General features: G+C 40.7%; 1 protein-coding gene across 5 annotated transcripts in view; it reads right to left on the bottom strand.

Annotated features, from left to right (window-relative positions):
• CCDC68 (coiled-coil domain containing 68) overlaps window positions 1-16283 on the bottom strand; it is a 53440-nt gene extending 37157 nt beyond the window's left edge. For 2 of the 5 annotated variants that reach the window (XM_057313068.1, XM_057313067.1), the window contains exons 1-4: window positions 16173-16283; window positions 3836-3906; window positions 3404-3537; window positions 697-827 (exon numbers count right to left, since the gene is read on the bottom strand). In XM_057313068.1, the coding sequence (XP_057169051.1) occupies window positions 697-813 (117 nt within the window). In that variant the 5' untranslated portion in view covers window positions 814-827; window positions 3404-3537; window positions 3836-3906; window positions 16173-16283. The remainder of the gene's footprint in view (window positions 1-696; window positions 828-3403; window positions 3538-3835; window positions 3907-16172) is intronic. The other 3 variants (XM_044383024.3, XM_048218581.2, XM_044383025.3) reach the window with 3 other exon arrangements.
• Between the last annotated feature and the right edge of the window lie 492 nt (window positions 16284-16775).

Here is a 16775-nt window from a genome sequence, read left to right as displayed (position 1 = left end):
TTACTACGGAATAATTACTATTTAGTAATTACTACAGAATAATTACTAAGAGGAGATCATACAAACTTATGCATGAAATATAAGCCCCATGTCTTAGTGACCTATGGAATTGCAAGACACTCAAAGATGAATTAATCGATCCGAATAAGTTAACAACTATCTCTGCCCAAATGTTTCCATCTGCACTAAGAAGCAGTTCCTAAGAATATATACTTTTGTCAGCCATTATCCCTGGATTCTCATAAGATTTCACATTTTTAATGAAGTAACATGCCAAGATGTGTCACTGGGGAGAGCAACCCGGAACTGTGAAAAGGAAGGGGATAAGGAGAGACGGAAACTCAGCGAGACACGTAAACATCTACTCGGGAACACAGTATCAACACTCGTGAAACAACCGAGAAATGATATAAAATGGTAAGAAGTGCAGTGGTGAATAGCGTGGGGCAAATTAAGTGCTGATAGGTGTTCTGAACCCTTCTGGCCCATTATTCAGTTTTACTCCATGTGAGGGAACAGAGGTTCGTGTCCTCAAGAGAGGTGACTAAACGTGTTGAAATGTCAGCTATTGGGATTGTCCTTTGCCATATGTGTCCTCACGGGTTCTACGGAGGGAGAAACAAAGCCCAACAATCCATATTAGGTTGCATTTCAAAAAATCATGTCATGCTAATATGATTCCCAGCACCTGCATACCTTTTTCACATATTCGGTTTCTTCAATAACGTGAGCTGATGTGGACTCATACAAGGCAGAATTATCTTCCCTTTTATCCCTTGGGGGGACCTCCGTGGTCCCTGTGACTGTTGTCATTGTGAATTCTGGCTCTAGGGTAACATAAATTGGTTAGACAAAACTAACGTCTTTAATGATATGGTAATATCGCTCATAAACTAAGTAAAAGAAGTTCTGTATTAGCACGGTAATGAAATACAGTAGAAGATTTTATAAATTATTGTTATGTGTATATATCCATAAATCCGGGAATTAATTTAATATAAAAACAGCACCAGCTGAAGCATTCATTGATTAGAAGCATAAAAATCAAATTATCTGAGAAGGAAAAATGTAGGAAAAATGTAAAATGTTTTTTTTTTTACTTCACCTCATATTGGACTATAAAACCTAAAGACCAGAGACCGACCACATCTTATTCCTGTTTATATTCTAACACATCATAAGTGCTTAATAAATGACTATGGGACAAAAACAATATATTATAACAAAATCATATGTATATATCACTTGTATGCACATCTACATATATTCATGTATACTTTATCTCTCAATAGCCTATAAAGGTCATCTACTGGAGAATTATTTGTAATAGGAAAATCTTGGGAAAAGCCAAAATACCCACAAAAAGAGGACTGGTTGAATCATCTACTGCTATGGGGTCTTCTCTAGGATGCATTATTCAATAAAAAAAAAATGGTGCAGAAAAGGATATATAAAGCATCTACAGTATCATAATTTCTAAAAGATGGGAGAGGTGAATAGAAAATCTGAGATCTAAGTTTTGACACTGAACAGCGTAATTATTTTACCTAATTATAAAGTAAAACTAACTTAAAAAGAAAAAAATGAAATCCTTCGAAAAGAAATAAATAAAACAAATGCATATCAAGTTGGTGACATATCCACAAGAATTATTTGAAGTGACTTTAAAGCACATGCCAGGGACTATTTATCCCAGGTTTGCGATGCCCTAGGAGCAAAAAGAATTGCAAAACAATTTTAAACTATACTCACTAATAACACTGTTAGTGGAAATATTGGTGTTGCTACTTGGAAACTAGAATATGTCTATGCGCACTCACCCACAGAAACACTGGATGTAGAATAAAGCCACAAAGTCGTTGTCTTAACCTCATTAAGAACCAAGATTCTGAGCATAAAAGAAAAAGCCCCTACAATTAGAGTAAAAAATGTTCTGTAAAAACCTTACAATCCAAACTGAAATGATGAGTGGAAAATAATGATTTATCTTCCTTTAAAAATGTATATTCTAGGTCTAGCCACTCAAAAATTTAGAAATATAAGCAATTAACACTCCTCGTGTCCAGACTGCAGTCTCAGTATTACCATTTTCTACTAAAAAGAAACCATGACCTTTTGAGTGATTTAAGTCTGGGACAAGAAATGTACAAGGTAAGCTCGAGATACCTTGTTCTACCGGAAGGCAAAAAGTGATCAAATACTACTCAAATAAGACACAAAAGCCAACCTGATAGAGAAATGACTGTGAAGGATTGAGAAATATAAAGGATTCTGAAATTCCTGAAATCATGGTGAAGGAGAAAAACCACCACCAACAGCAACCATCATCACCCATCTCAATGGAGAGAGGCCGCCATTATACTAACATCAGCTCAAAAGAGGGAGTGAAGAGTCACCAACAAGCATTTATCTTGCCTTGCTTCTATGAACTATATTTCATGGTAACCAAATAGTTGATTTTTTTTTCTAAAGAATTCCTGCTAATAAATCCAAGTGGATTGAGAGAATTAGAAGACCTGCATTTTGCAACCTCTTAATGAAGAACGGATCTGAACAACAGACACCAACCAGTGCTAAAATCACTAGGTGAGCGGTTGATGAAGAATGCACTAACCTGGGGAACCTCACTAATCAATCTTGACATTAGTGGAAAGAGACACCCAAACATTTCGCCTCTAGATGTGGTACAATCACAAGTAGAAAGCATCACCTACAGAGTATGCTTTAAAAAAAAAAAAAGAAGTGAACTTGAATCTCATCAAGCCTCCGTACCTAAGGACAGTAAGTACTGGAACAAGAGGAAACGTGTTCAATGAGTCTACAAGAGTGAAGGATGCAATCGGCCAGACCCAAATTATGGGACATCTTATGGGACAAATAACTAGTTCCTTCCCCAAATTACAGGAAGAAAGACGGGAAGAAGAGAAGGAAAAATTGCCATAAAGGAAGAGTCTTAAGAAACATGACCAAATGCAATATATGAATCTTCTTTGGCTCTTGATTCCAGTAAACCAGTTATATAAAGACATTGTTGAGACAGCCGGGGAAACTAAGTCTGCCTGGCTAACAAATGATATGAAAGAGTCATTGTAATTTCGCTAGGTATGATATTAGAATTATGATATTCTTTAGAAAGATCTTTTCCGTTAGTCATACATACTGAAATATTACTTTTGGAATTGCTGTAGAATGCTCTAGCAGAGAGAAAAAAATGGGGTGGGGTAAAAATGAAAGAATTCTGGCAAAATGCAGGGAATCGTTGAAGCGGGTCAAGGGCACATGGGGTTCACTAGGCTCTTCTATTTTGTTTCTGTTTGCAATTTCCCTAATAAATAGTAAAGAACTAAAAAAAATCAAAGAAAATGAAAAGCCCTGTGAGGTAGGATTATTCATCTCATCTTACTGATAAGGAAGCCAAGACTCCCGTGGGTGATAACTTAACCAAGGTCACCATAAAACGAACAGAGCTGAACCTCGAGCCTTTGTCTTTTGGATGACAAGTTCAAGGGTGTTTCTCTCACATTAAGGCTGGCTTCCCTAGTGAGATAAAAACAACAAAAATAATTAAAATTTAGCAATGACCTATGCTGGAAAAACACACAAAGAATTTTCATTATTTGCTAGCATCACTTTAAAACTAGATAGCTACTGGGATAAGTCTAAGCCCTGCATTTATCCTTTAATCTTCAATGAAATTGACAGAGTATGCCAAGAATTTTCCATTTTATTATAAATCCTCTTAGACAGCCACAATGGCTTCTCTTTGTTTCGCCTGCAGTCGATCTGGCAGCTGCAAGTCAGCAAGGCTGCTTTTGCAGAATGTGGGTGCGATCACCTCTGGTACTTGGTCCTCTGAAGTCTCTTCCAGGATGAAGTACCTGGTCCAAAACAGCATTTAAGTGCAGTCTGAAATAAAAGAAACACCCGTAGAGACAATAAGCGATGTGCTTGAAAACCAGAAGGGGATGGTCAAGCTTGAGTGGTGGTCAGCAAACCACGGTTGCCCAATCTGGCTTCCCACCTATTTACACCGCCTACGAACTAACAACGGTTCTAACGTTTTTTAATGGCCCGACATGAATGCGCACACACGCACACACAAAACAAAAATCAAAACAAGTACTACATGAAAATTATATGAAGTTCAAATTGAGTGTTCATACGTGAAGGTTTACTCTACAATAACCACAGCCATTCATGTACATACTGTCTATGCTGGTTTTGCTTTATAACAGCAGAGTTGTGTGGTGGCGGCAGAGAAAATATGTGGCAAGCAATGTCTCAAATATTTACTATCTTGGTCCTTTACAGAAGTTTGCTGACCCCTGGGTTAGGGTGTGGCAGAGGGTGGGAGCAGGTCTGTAGGGAAAAAAGGTGAGGAGAACAATCAATTTGGTCTGAGTTCTGTTTTGTTCTCCAGTTCAATCCCCCCAGATCTATGGTCTCATTTGATTGATTTGCATACCTTTTCTTTCTTTTTAGTATGTTACACACCGTGTACATTAACAAATGATAAGAGGCGTTTCAGCCTAGGAATGAATCACTCTTCAGAATGGATCCCAAATGCATTCTCACAGTCTTTCATAATTTGAAAATCACCTCGGGCCCCACGTTATATATCCTAAGCATATTCTTTTCTGTGCCTTTTATTCTTAATATCAGGAATTCTGCTCCTTAATCACCGATATTTCTCAAAACATCGTACCTCTTCTCACTGGTTGGGCCATCTTAAACTAGTCACATAAAAGTTTAGCCTCAACTTACCCATATCTGTAAAATAGGGATAAAACACCTAGAGTTGTAAAATTGAAGGTTTTTTGTTTTTTGTTTTTAGTTCGTTGGTTATAGCAGGCACTTGATGGACAGTAACAGTTAATATTGTCGCTCTTATTATTTAATATTATTAATAACCACAGAAGACACACAGCCTATAACAGAGGGGGTGGTTTAGGCCAATCTGGTTGCAAAGTTTATATCCAACTCTATTCAAACAAAATCAAATTCCATTTCTCTTTGATTCAGAAAATTTTTGTGATCACAGTCCTTGATTTGTACAAAGAAACCCAAGGGGAACTTAAGCCAGCAAAGTCCAAATTGCCATATGGCGTTACCTTCCTGGGGAAAATCCATCTTAGCATTTTATTTCTGCCAGAAGTAGATTAGGCAGATAAAATTTTCAAAATAGAACACAATCAGTTAATTAAAGTGAGAAAAGAATTGTATTTGTTTTACGCTAGAGTGGATTGAAGACAGCTTATAAGTGGCATCACGCCAAGAGGTGTTATTTCCTAGATCAGGGCTCTGCACACAGGGCTCCCAAGGGGAAGGGGAGGTGCTAAGTAGACAGGGCTTTGCCATCTTAACTTAAACCAAAGCAGTTCTGCTTTGTTCTGTCACACACTGAATTTTTCCATGCGACTTTCTGTGAAGAAAGAACATTCTACAGTGAAAAGGTTTGGAGGCAGACTGCCTAGTTTCATGGCCTGACTCTGCCACTCAGGAACTGCCACTCAGAAACTTGGGCAAGTTTCTTAACCTCTCTGTGCCTCAGTTCCCTTATCAGTAAAATTTAGATAAGATTAATAATTAATAATGATAGAAATAATAAACAACATGGGGTTGTTTGCAAGTTAACCTTTTCCCAGCACCTAAAACAGTGCATAGCATATAATAAGTGATTTGTATGTGTTTGTCAAATGAGTAAATAAAATATGAATCCATTATCCACAATTATTGCTGATAAGCAGTCTGAGTAGTAGAGAAGAACCAGGTAATATTTTAAACAGTCTGCAGACCCAGCTAGGTTATAAAGGAAAATCTGCTTCTGGTATTTTAAGACTAGCAAATTCACGGGATTGGTTCTTTCTCAATAACACATCAATAATTCATCAACATCCTCAACTGATTATGCTAACGTCTAATGAATAGTTTCCAATTTACAAAGCAATTCATACACATTATTTGTAGTCTGTGCAATAACTCAACACATCATTGGGCACCCAGGATAATGTAACTAAACCTACTTCTCTGTTTAATGACATAGGAATGGCTTATCCATTATACAATAAACACATACGAGGCACTGTTACGGAGTTGAATTTTGCTCCCTCCCCATTCATATGCTGAAGTTCTAACCGCCCCAGGATCTCCGAATGTGATCTTCTTAGGAATCAGGACCATTGCAGATGTAATTAGGTAAGATGAAGTCACACTGGAGTAGGCTGGTCCCCTAATCCAATATGATTGGTGTTTTTATAAAAATTCGGACACAGATGCACACAGGAGAATGCCATGTAGAGCCGAAGGTGGAGATCAAGGTGACATGTGTACCTGCCAAGGAACACCCAGAATGGCAGGCAAACCACCAGAAGCTGGAGGAGAAGCATGAAACAGAGCCTTCCTCACAGCCTCAGAAAAACCCAACCCTGCCAACACCTTGACCTTGGACTTCCGGCCTCCAGACTGTGAGACAAGCAATTACTATGTTTAAGCCACTTAGTCGGTGGTACTTCGTTTCAGCAATCCTAGGAAATGAATACAGGCACTGTTTATATTCTAGAGCTTCCAACAAAGGTATTTTCTTCCTTTATTTAACCTTTGGTTGATTCATCCATAGATCAAATATTTACTGAAGACAGCTGTGTGAGGTGCTGTGACCACAGTGGTGTGCCAGATACCCAGCCTTCGTGGGACTTTCAGTTCAGAGGGGAGACAGACGTTCCACCAAACAGTGAATACACAGGGAACGTAATGAGAGGTGGGGACAAGCATGAGGAAGAAAAGTAGAAAGGGTAACAGAATACAACGAGGTGCTGTTCTGGATGGGTGACGAGGGAAGGCCAATCTGAAGAGGTGGCATTTAAGCAAAAGACTGGAATGAAAGGAGGTGATGCTGTGTGGCCACCTGGGACAAGAGGGTTCTAGGCAAAGGGGGCGGCAAGAGAAGAGGCTGGAATTTGCTTAGACTAGTGCTCTAAGAGCAATAAGGTACACAGTGTAGCCTACCATTTCTTTTTCTTTCTCTTTTAATGTCCCAGGGATTTTTTTTTTTTAATAGACCGAAACTTGCTAAGACTTCCGGTGCCTAAGGAGGTGTCTCCTTAGCTACTTAGAACAGGTCTAGCCTTGGCTGCTACGGCCCCCTCAAGGCTGAAGGGAAGGCAGGGTGTGGCAAAGTGGGGGATGCTGTCAGCTGCCACAAGGAATATGCAACTCCAGGTCAGTGCACAGAAGGGACAATAATTTCAGTTGACTGCATAGCAGTATTCTCAACTCACTTCTGGGGGTGTGAACTGGAAAGCACGAAGGTGGATGCATGGTGTGTGGGCTCCTTCCCAGATACGGGGGATCCCCACCCGTATGAGTCTTTGCAGGAAAGTCCCCTACTTGTTCTTCCTCATTGCCTGGGGCGAGGGCACAGTTCTCACACCTAGACTCCGCCAACTAGGTGCTCCCGTCTGGAAATGCCAGTAAGGGATTGGCCCTGGGGCTCGCTGAAGCTGGAGGCAGTGAAAACCCAGATAATTCTGGGAAGGGAAGGAGTCTGGCACAGAGCAGTGACTTGTGTCCAGATGGCAGGAACACCAGGGGTGGCATCTAGTGACCAGTGGCAATGCCAGGACTCTCTCCTACTCTTATGACAGCCTGATCTTTGCTGAGGTACCAGCACACTGGATTCTCCCATTTCCAAGCCAGGAAATTCCTTTTCAACTGAAGTTCTCCAGAGTCAATGAACTTAACTGACTGGTTTGCAACCAAGAGCCCTGACTGGTGGTAGCACCGCTTCTGAGTTCTGAGCTAACAATATTGAATCCTGTTTCATCACCATTCTTGGTCACTCCTCTAGAAGGCTTAGATATTGGAAGCTGAAAAAGTAAGTTGCAAGAAAAGTGAAACTTGGTAATTAGGTTATACGAGGGAAAGAACGCTGACATATCTCCCAACTCTTGAAGAGACTGACCGTGTCTTGAATATTAAATAGCACACCTGTTCTGCTGCTACATTACACAGCACAATGGTGACATCCAGTGTCAGCTGGCTAAATCTCAGGTGACTGTGCATTTCACCTGAAAACGACGCCCACTGTATCAGAAGACATGCACGTTAACCCTCAGCTCCAGTAATAATGACATTGTTTTCAAGTAATAATCTAAGCTTTTTTAAGTAGAATTAATTTTATTCATTTTCAATACTCATTTATATACAGATATTTACATCATAGCCAATGCCATAGAAAGCTCTTAGGAAAGAAAAGCTATTTCATTTTGCAGAAAGGATTGAAATATTGGCACACACAATATACAAATAAGTGGGATTGACAAACACTGTGCCATTTACTAAAAAACCATTTTCCATGTATTGTCAAAATTAATCATTTTAACATACCGTACCACTACACCTGTTATCTATATATCTACAGCTATATCTAAATCCACCCACGTACGTATGTAAAGTGCAACCAACTCATAAAACAGTGATACCAGTTTTTCAAGGTCATCAACTGACCTCTCCACCTGAACCCAGAGAGACTGACCTTAGATCCAAGGGTCTTTGTAATGAAAGAAACCATCTTCATTGTTCATTGGCATAATTTGAAATTTTGAAAACAGCTGAAGATTTCACCCAGTGCCCAGTATAGCAACTATACTGCAAAAAGGAACAAATCACATGACTCTATTCCCGTCTAGGGGAACACTGGGGAGAAGGGACCAGAGTCTGCTGAGCGCCTACTGCATACAGGCTAGGGTTTGCTTCCTTTAATAATCCTCACATACACCCTGAGAGGTCGGTGTTATTGTTCCCACTTTACAGATGAGGAAATGTGGCTGAGCAAGATGAAGCAAAACCGCTAGCTCGTGACGGCCGTGAATCTCAAGCCTGAGTCGGCTGGCTCTTTCCAGCTCGTTACCTCGCCTTCTGCGGCCCTATGAGTGGATTTCTCAGCCTACTTTCTTGGGCCTGAGCTAGTTTTGTAGCCAGGTCACTGGGTAACAGTCAAGTGACTCCTGCTGCGAGTGCCCCGTGTGTCCCTCAGGAGCACGAGGAGATGTTTTCGTCCCAATACATTTACTCCACGGACAGAGGCAATATGGCTTCATGGCTTAAAAATGGTGGGGAGGGCACGTATTGCATGGTGCACTGGGTGTTATACGCAACTAATGAATCATCGAACTTGACATCAAAAACCAGGGATGTACTGTATGGTGACTAACATGATATAATACAAAAAATTTTTTAAAAAATGGCGGCTTTGGACTTGGTCGGTACTGCCCACAAGACTGTTCTACTTCCCACTCGCTGGGTGGCTGCGGAACAGTTTCCAAACTTCCTAGGCTTCAGCTTCCCCAACTGAAAATTTCAGATGCAACTGTTGAATTTGTCACAGTTACATGAGGATTAAACGGGACAGTGCATAAGGAGTGCTTCTTGAAGGGTCTGACCCATCATGCACAAAGAATTCTAAATAATCATATTGACATCCACAGCCCATTGAGAACATTTGATTATAGGGCATCATTGGGAAGTGTCAAAGCCTAAGCCCAGCTGTCCCCACACTATCCACCCCCACCCCCACCCCCAGTCACTACCCCATCAGTCAACTATTCCTCCTGTTTTTGAACTCAGTTAACAATCAACTCAAAAACCACCTGGGATTTGTCAGTGAAGAGAACACGAAAAGAAGCCTATGTCAATGACATGTATCTTATAGTCTTTTGCAACATTTAAGAGGAAGGTACCCTTTTGGAAAATTTCTCTTGTGACTTTATAAAATATTTTAAGAATAAAACGTTCAGGAATCTACAAAATATCTTTAGCTTCCTAAACTCATCCTGGAATATGTTAGCTCCAACATGATTTACTTCATTTAAAAAACTCATCCAGTAAAGGAGGTAAAAGACGGACGATAGCAAGTGTGGATGAGGATTTGGAGAAGCTGGAACTCCGGTCTGAGGCTGATGGGAATGCAAAGTGGGCAGTCACGTTGGACAACTCTAAGTCCATTCCCTATAAAGTTAAGCACTCACTGTACAACCCAGCAATCCCACTTCTAGGTATTTACCCAAGTGAAATGAAGGTCTATGTTCCACACATCACAAATGTCTCTCATTGCCAAACACTGGAAAAAATCAAAATATTCATCCACAGGTGACTCCTACTCAGCAATAAGAAGAATGAAGTACTGACCCACACACTGTGGGTGAATCTCCAAAGCTGTTCCTGACCGAAAACAGCCAAATCCAAAAGGCTACATACTGTAGTTCTACTTGGATGAGATTTAGAAAATTCGAGATTATGGGCACAGAAAACAGATCAGTGGTTACCTGGGGACTGGGAGTGGGGGACGGATTAACTACAAAGGGGACACAGGGGAATTTTTTTAGGGAGGGGATAACATAACTGCTCTATGTCTTTTTTTAAAGAATTTATTTATTTATTTGAGAGAGACAGCGAGCCCATGAGCAGGGGCAGGGGAGCGGAGGGAAAAGTGAGAGGGAGAAGCAGACTCCTCATTGAACAGGGAGCCTGACGTGAGGCTTGATCCCAGGACCCTGAGATCATGACCCAAGCTGAAGGCAGATGCTTAACTGACTCAGCCACCCAGGTGCCCCATAACTGTTCTATATCTTGATGATGATGGTGGTTCCATGACTGTAACCATTTGTCAAAACTTACAGAACTCTACGCTAAAAAAGGTGAACTTATATACTTTTGTTTTAAAAACAATAATCATGCAACAGTAGCCTAGACAAAGCAAAGTACAACTGAGATTTCAAAAGCCAAGGGCCTTCACTGATTTTATCAGAACTAACTGGAAGTCACAATTAGCTAGATTCGTTTCCCTTTGTTCAAATTATTGACCCCCAAAACAATGTAAATGACAAACAAAAGAACACAAAACAGTGATGGAATCAGGACTGTTAAAAGGCCAATTAGAACCATTGTTGCCACAAGAGTAGCCAGGGAAGCCTGACATTCAATATGGTGACAGAGGAGGCCCAGGGAAATCCTAAACATCTTAAGAAAGTTAACCATACTTATTATTCACTAAAGTGGAAAAGTAGGAGGAAATCTATAGAAGTATATAAGAAGTAATTAAGTAATTAAGAAAATTTGCCACAAGATTTAAATCTAATTCATGAACCTAGAATTCCTCCTCTCATCTACCCATCCCCTCCTTAGTCGTTCTCTAGCTATGTAACATGTTTCCACTCTTCGCCGTGGCCCATTTGCACGTAGACTATTGGGTCAGTGACTCCCAAGTCTGTCCAGATGGCCACTCCCAGCAGCAGTGGGGACACGTCCTGCACCAGGATGACGTCAGACTGATGTGCACGTGCACAGGGAAGCATCCTCCCCAATTCTGGGAGCTCACAGAAGGATACCAGGGTGAGAGCAGCTTCTGGCTCTGGGTAAAACCTAATTCCTTAAAACAGATCATATCGTCATGAGTGATGAGTGAGTGAGCTTATCAAAATAATTCAAAGACTCTCACAGCTCAATGCTGATCAAGCCTTCCTCCTGCAGGTGAACAGACACAACTGGGGGGAGCGTGTCCCTGCCAATTTTGGAGCATATGAAAGTGGGAAGGACGGAGACAGATTCCTGTCAATGGTATATGACTCTTAAGAGACATTCAGAATGACACTGGCAGTGGAAGTCTAGAAAAAGGCACCTGTTCTAGAGATTTGTAAACCCTTACCAAATTAAAAAAATTTAAAAAAAGACATTACCAGTAGAAATGGATTAATTCATCCAATCACAGAGCATCAAAAGCACAGTGCTCCCACCCAGGGATTTCAGCAAGTTGTTCTGACATTTCAAGCAGAAAAAAACTGAGTTCCAAATGAGCACATTCAGCTTTGGACAACCACATTATTTAATCTAGACTATCTTGTTTTCAAATTTTAGCGTTTTAAAAATAAAATCCTTTGCATTCTAAGTTATCAATAAAATAGACCTTTAAGTTATATTGATGCTCTTTTTTTCCCCAGTAGGAAAGTGTAATTTCAGCTGTAACTTGCAGGCACGAAGAGACATATTGTCTTCTCTTTAGTTTCACAGAGTTTGCCAACTTTTTCTAGAAGGGATTCTACTCAACTGGAGAAATCCTTCTAAGAGGATCTTTAAGCATAAGTTGCCAAGCGTAACCTCCGAGGAATGCATTTGCTATAGGAGTTGGCACAAAGCAGGGTGAATGGGGGTGTGCAAGGGAACAGCCCTAACCGAACTGCTGGTCAAGGTTCCTGATTCCTAAGAAAGGTTATTCAAAGGTCCATACTTTTGCAGTGTTAGAAAGTTCTGATTTGGTCTGTTCTCTGGACGACACACAGAAAAACACCACTACTTAATAGGAACCTGGAGTTTTTACAAGTCTGCCCTAGCTCCTTGAAAAAGTCCCAGAGAAAAAAGAAGTGGCGTTTTTTTTTTTTCTGTTTTAGATTTTCACTGATCTAAGAGCTCAAACTAGTGCCTGATTTTGTAAATAAACAGTTGTATCTGGTTCATTTTTTAGCACAGTCTTAGAAATCATAGAATAATAAATCTAAAAGCCTATAAATTCACATGTACTCCCTTCAACTTTTTAAGGCTTAAGGCTATAGATGACTCATGCTTTATGTTAAGTAGGCCACTAAATATGTTATTAGGAAGCACTCGGATTTTTGAGAGTACTTCAGTTATCACTGTTAGGCCAAACAAAAATCAAAATTCTAAATGCACCGTTTGTGAAGAAAACGCAGCAAAGGAGATATGACTTCCCTTGGCAAATATGAATGTCAAGAGCGAAACATCTTCCAGTCCAACCTAGAATGCCAAAGGATTGATGCTTTCTGCTACTTGCACAGGGTTCACTATTTACTATTTTCATGGGAGTATCACAGAAAGATCACAGAGAAGAGCAGTAATTATACCAGGATTATATTTTTCATATATATAAATGAGAGGTTGGGTCCTAGCAATTCTTTTCTAATTATGCTACCGGGGAAGCTGGACCAAAGAATCTGTCTTACCACTTCAATGTGAATGCAGAAATATCTACCAGCTGGTGAACAAAATGTGGACCAGTCATAGAATGGAATGAATAGTAGTTAGCAATAAAAAGAAACCAGCTACACCCTGAGTGAACCTCAGAACCACTGTTCTAGGGGAAGGAACCCTGATGTGAAAGACCATCTATTGTATGATTCCATTTGTGTGAAATGTCCAGAAAGTCAAATCTAAAGGGAGAAAAAGTAGATTAGTGGTTGTCTGGGGGTAACAAATAGGAAAGTGGGGTCTTTGAGGGATGATGAGAAGGTTCTAGAACTGAACTGCGGTGATGGAACATTCCCATAAATTTACTAAAAATCATTGAATCGTACACTTGGATATATTTTATGGTGTGTAAATTATACCTCCAATAAAGCTGCTTTTTAAAAACAGCAACAACAGGTGCGCCTGGGTGGCACAGCGGTTAAGCGTCTGCCTTCGGCTCAGGGCGTGATCCCAGCGTTATGGGATCGAGCCCCACGTCAGGCTCCTCCGCTGTGAGCCTGCTTCTCCCTCTCCCACTCCCCCTGCTTGTGCTCCCTCTCTCGCTGGCTGTCTCTATCTCTGTCAAATAAATAAATAAAATCTTTAAAAATAAAAATAAAAATAAAAATAAAAACAGCAACAACGACAACAACAACAAAAGCAAGAATGCCTTGGACAAAGTAAGTCTTTCCCTCTGGGGCAAAATATAACCATAGTCATATTTTTCTGATTTACAGGAAAAAAATCATGTGATGGATAGAATTTTCTCAATTTGAAGTTTTTCATTCATTGATTTATATGCTAAATTCTTGGCATCCACTATTCCAATTTAGTTTTTATTTAATTTGCATGAAATTGATATTTAGCTATTTCAGGCATCACATCTCCATTTTTGGTAATATTTAACCCTGACCACGTAATTCCCAAATTCTTCTCCAATCTAAGCAAAAGAGAAAAACACTGACCTGAATAATACAGAAGTTCCTTTACAATTGTTAGAGTTGACTATTTAAATTGGTGAAAGAGGATACTGATTTGAAGATAATCTAGTTTCAGTCACTGTCAACTGATCGATGATCATTGATGTGGTTCTTATCTATGATCTCGAGGCGGCCCGGAGGACTCCAGCATTGTGCACGTTCCATGAGGACAGGACTGTGACTTATTTACACAGAGCTGTATCCATCCCTCCCTCCCAATTCGAACTCAGAACCAAGTGCCCTTCCTAACAGATGCTCAACCAGTGTATGAATGGGCCCACAAATCCACACACACACCACGTATTTTCTAAAACTTGATGTGCACACACTCATGCTTTTGCTCTCCAAACCCATGTAGCTAGCTGTTTTCATGCTCAGTAAAATGCAAATTCACTTGAACATGTTATGAAGTTGATAGTAACATTTTGCCATTAAGAATTTATTTTCTATTGATAAATGGCCTATAATTTTGATATAAATATCTCAGTTCAAAAGATTCAAAACGAAGACTTTGAAAGACTTTTAGATTCCCTTCAAAACCTTCAGTTCTTTCCTTTTTCAGTCAAGATCCCCCCCCCAAAAAAACACCTAATTTTTCAGCTTCAGCCAGAATTTGGACGACAACTCAAGCCCACTGTCCAGCACATTGTAAATCAATCAGCTAACAAATAACTGCCTGTTATTAATTCACAAAATCATGAAGGGGAATGATATAACTGAAATAGTGTCTGTATTTCTTTCAAAAGTCTCTTTTTCATCAGTGCAGGTTTAGTTACCAAATTTATTTAGCAAATCACAAAGATAGGAACCTTAAGAAATTTGCAGGAAGCGTAAGCTGTTTTCATTCTTTCTGTAAGGAGCGAAGGAGCCACGAGGGTATACCCTGCCTTAGGCACAAATTCCTGTGTCAGGGACCTTCACTCTAAAACCCTCGGTGTGGGGGGAGAGGGTGGGGGACAGGCCAGTAACAGGAAACAAAGCACCAATTGTGTCTGCCAGGGTACCTGAGACTCTGGCTCAGATCATATTTCTGAAAAACCAGACTTCTGCAGAACTGAATATTTAATAGCACTAGGTAAAATCAAAAGGGCAGATTATCTTTTCCTTATTGCAAACGCAGAATAATTCCCTTTGATGCTTCATCTAGTCTATATATATAAAGATAGTAAAGAAAGTTTTGATTCCTAAAAAAAAAAAAAAAACAACTATGGTATAATGGTAAACAGACACAGCACAGTTATGTTTGGGGCTAATTGTTTCTTTTGATCCTTATTTTATATATATATATATATAATATAAGTATATATTTATATATAATATATAAACATATAAGTATACATCTATATATTACGCTTTTCATATATTTCTATGTTATATATTTTATATGATATATCTATTATATATTTCATATATATGATATATTTATATATTTTATATGTAATATATTTATATGTATTTATATATATTACATATATATATTCCCCCCCTTTTGAAGAAGGGTGAAAAATTTACAGCCATGTCTTCACTCAATCTAACTATGCTTGCACTGTCCTGTACTATATTCTTCAGTAAGATAATAACGCTCCTTTGCACAACTGCCAAGAGCTCTGTTAACCTCCATCTCTGAAATACCAGGACAGTAGAAAACGGTCAGCCAATGGGCTGTTCTCCTTTTGTGACATGTACCTGCAGCTACAGAAGCCGGCAGGAACAAATGAAGGGTAAGACAAGCACCTTTATTCATTCATTTGTGCTCTTAAAAAATGCGCGCCCAGTGACCTGTCAAAGCTGCCACAAGGTGACAGCAAGTCTCCCAGTCCTCTCCGACTCGGAGACGCCCGGCAAAGGGATTGCAAAATAGTAACCTAAACAAATAACCAGAGCTGGTGCATCGGACGAAAGGAACGTTATTCCTTCTCGGGGAGAGGCAACGCTTTCTCTTCCGAGAGGAGCAGAAACTTCTCGCCCAGGGAATCAGAAACTTCTAGCCCAGAACTCAGGAATACACGGAGGAATACGCTCCTCACCAGGAGGCTGTTTTTGCCGTCGGTGCGCTGAGCTGCGCGGGGGGAACCCGCTCCAAGGACCCCGGACGTCCACGCACCCTGGGGCGGGGGGTAGGGGGGAGCCGGCGCGCGCCGCAGGCGCTGAGCTCGCGGGTCACCCGGGCTCGCCTACCTTAGAGCGCGCTGAGCAAGTGCGGGGTCCCGGCCTTGCGCTCCCGCCTCCCGCCACGGTCGGCTCCGCGGGGCGTGGGTGGCTCCGCCGCGGTCAGATCGGGCTCCGCCCCGTAGGGTGCGCCCGGGGCAGAGTCCGGCGCCTGGGAGACTCCGGGGAGGAGCCCGCGCTCCCGCCGCGCCGGACGCACACGCCCTGCTCCACGCACCCCAGTCCCGATCACTGAGCTGTCGGTAGAGTGATATAAACGGGGCAGTTTTTGAAGACGGTCCTGTTCGCACTCTCGGTTCATGAACTTTTGTGTCTGTTGTTTATAATAAAACTTTTTATTTTGGAGTAATTTTAGATTTAAGAAAAAGGTGCAGAGATAGAACAGGGCTCCCTAAACCCTTCAGCCGGCGCCCCCCTAATATTCACATCCTACTTCTGTACGTGCCCACGTACACGTGTGCATGGTACATTTGTCAAAACTAAGAAATTAACATTGGTCCCTTACTATTAACTAAACTCAACTTTATACAGATTTCACTAGTTTTCCGCTGATATCTTTCCGTACCAGGATCCCATCCAGGGTTCCACACTGCATTTAGCGTCCTGTCTCTT

Source organism: Ursus arctos, unplaced genomic scaffold (genome assembly GCF_023065955.2).
Source record: "Ursus arctos isolate Adak ecotype North America unplaced genomic scaffold, UrsArc2.0 scaffold_17, whole genome shotgun sequence".
In the NCBI taxonomy this organism is placed as follows: domain Eukaryota; kingdom Metazoa; phylum Chordata; class Mammalia; order Carnivora; family Ursidae; genus Ursus; species Ursus arctos.
The sequence above is the reverse complement of the archived record's forward strand: the minus strand, read 5'-3'. Positions and strand labels throughout refer to the sequence as shown.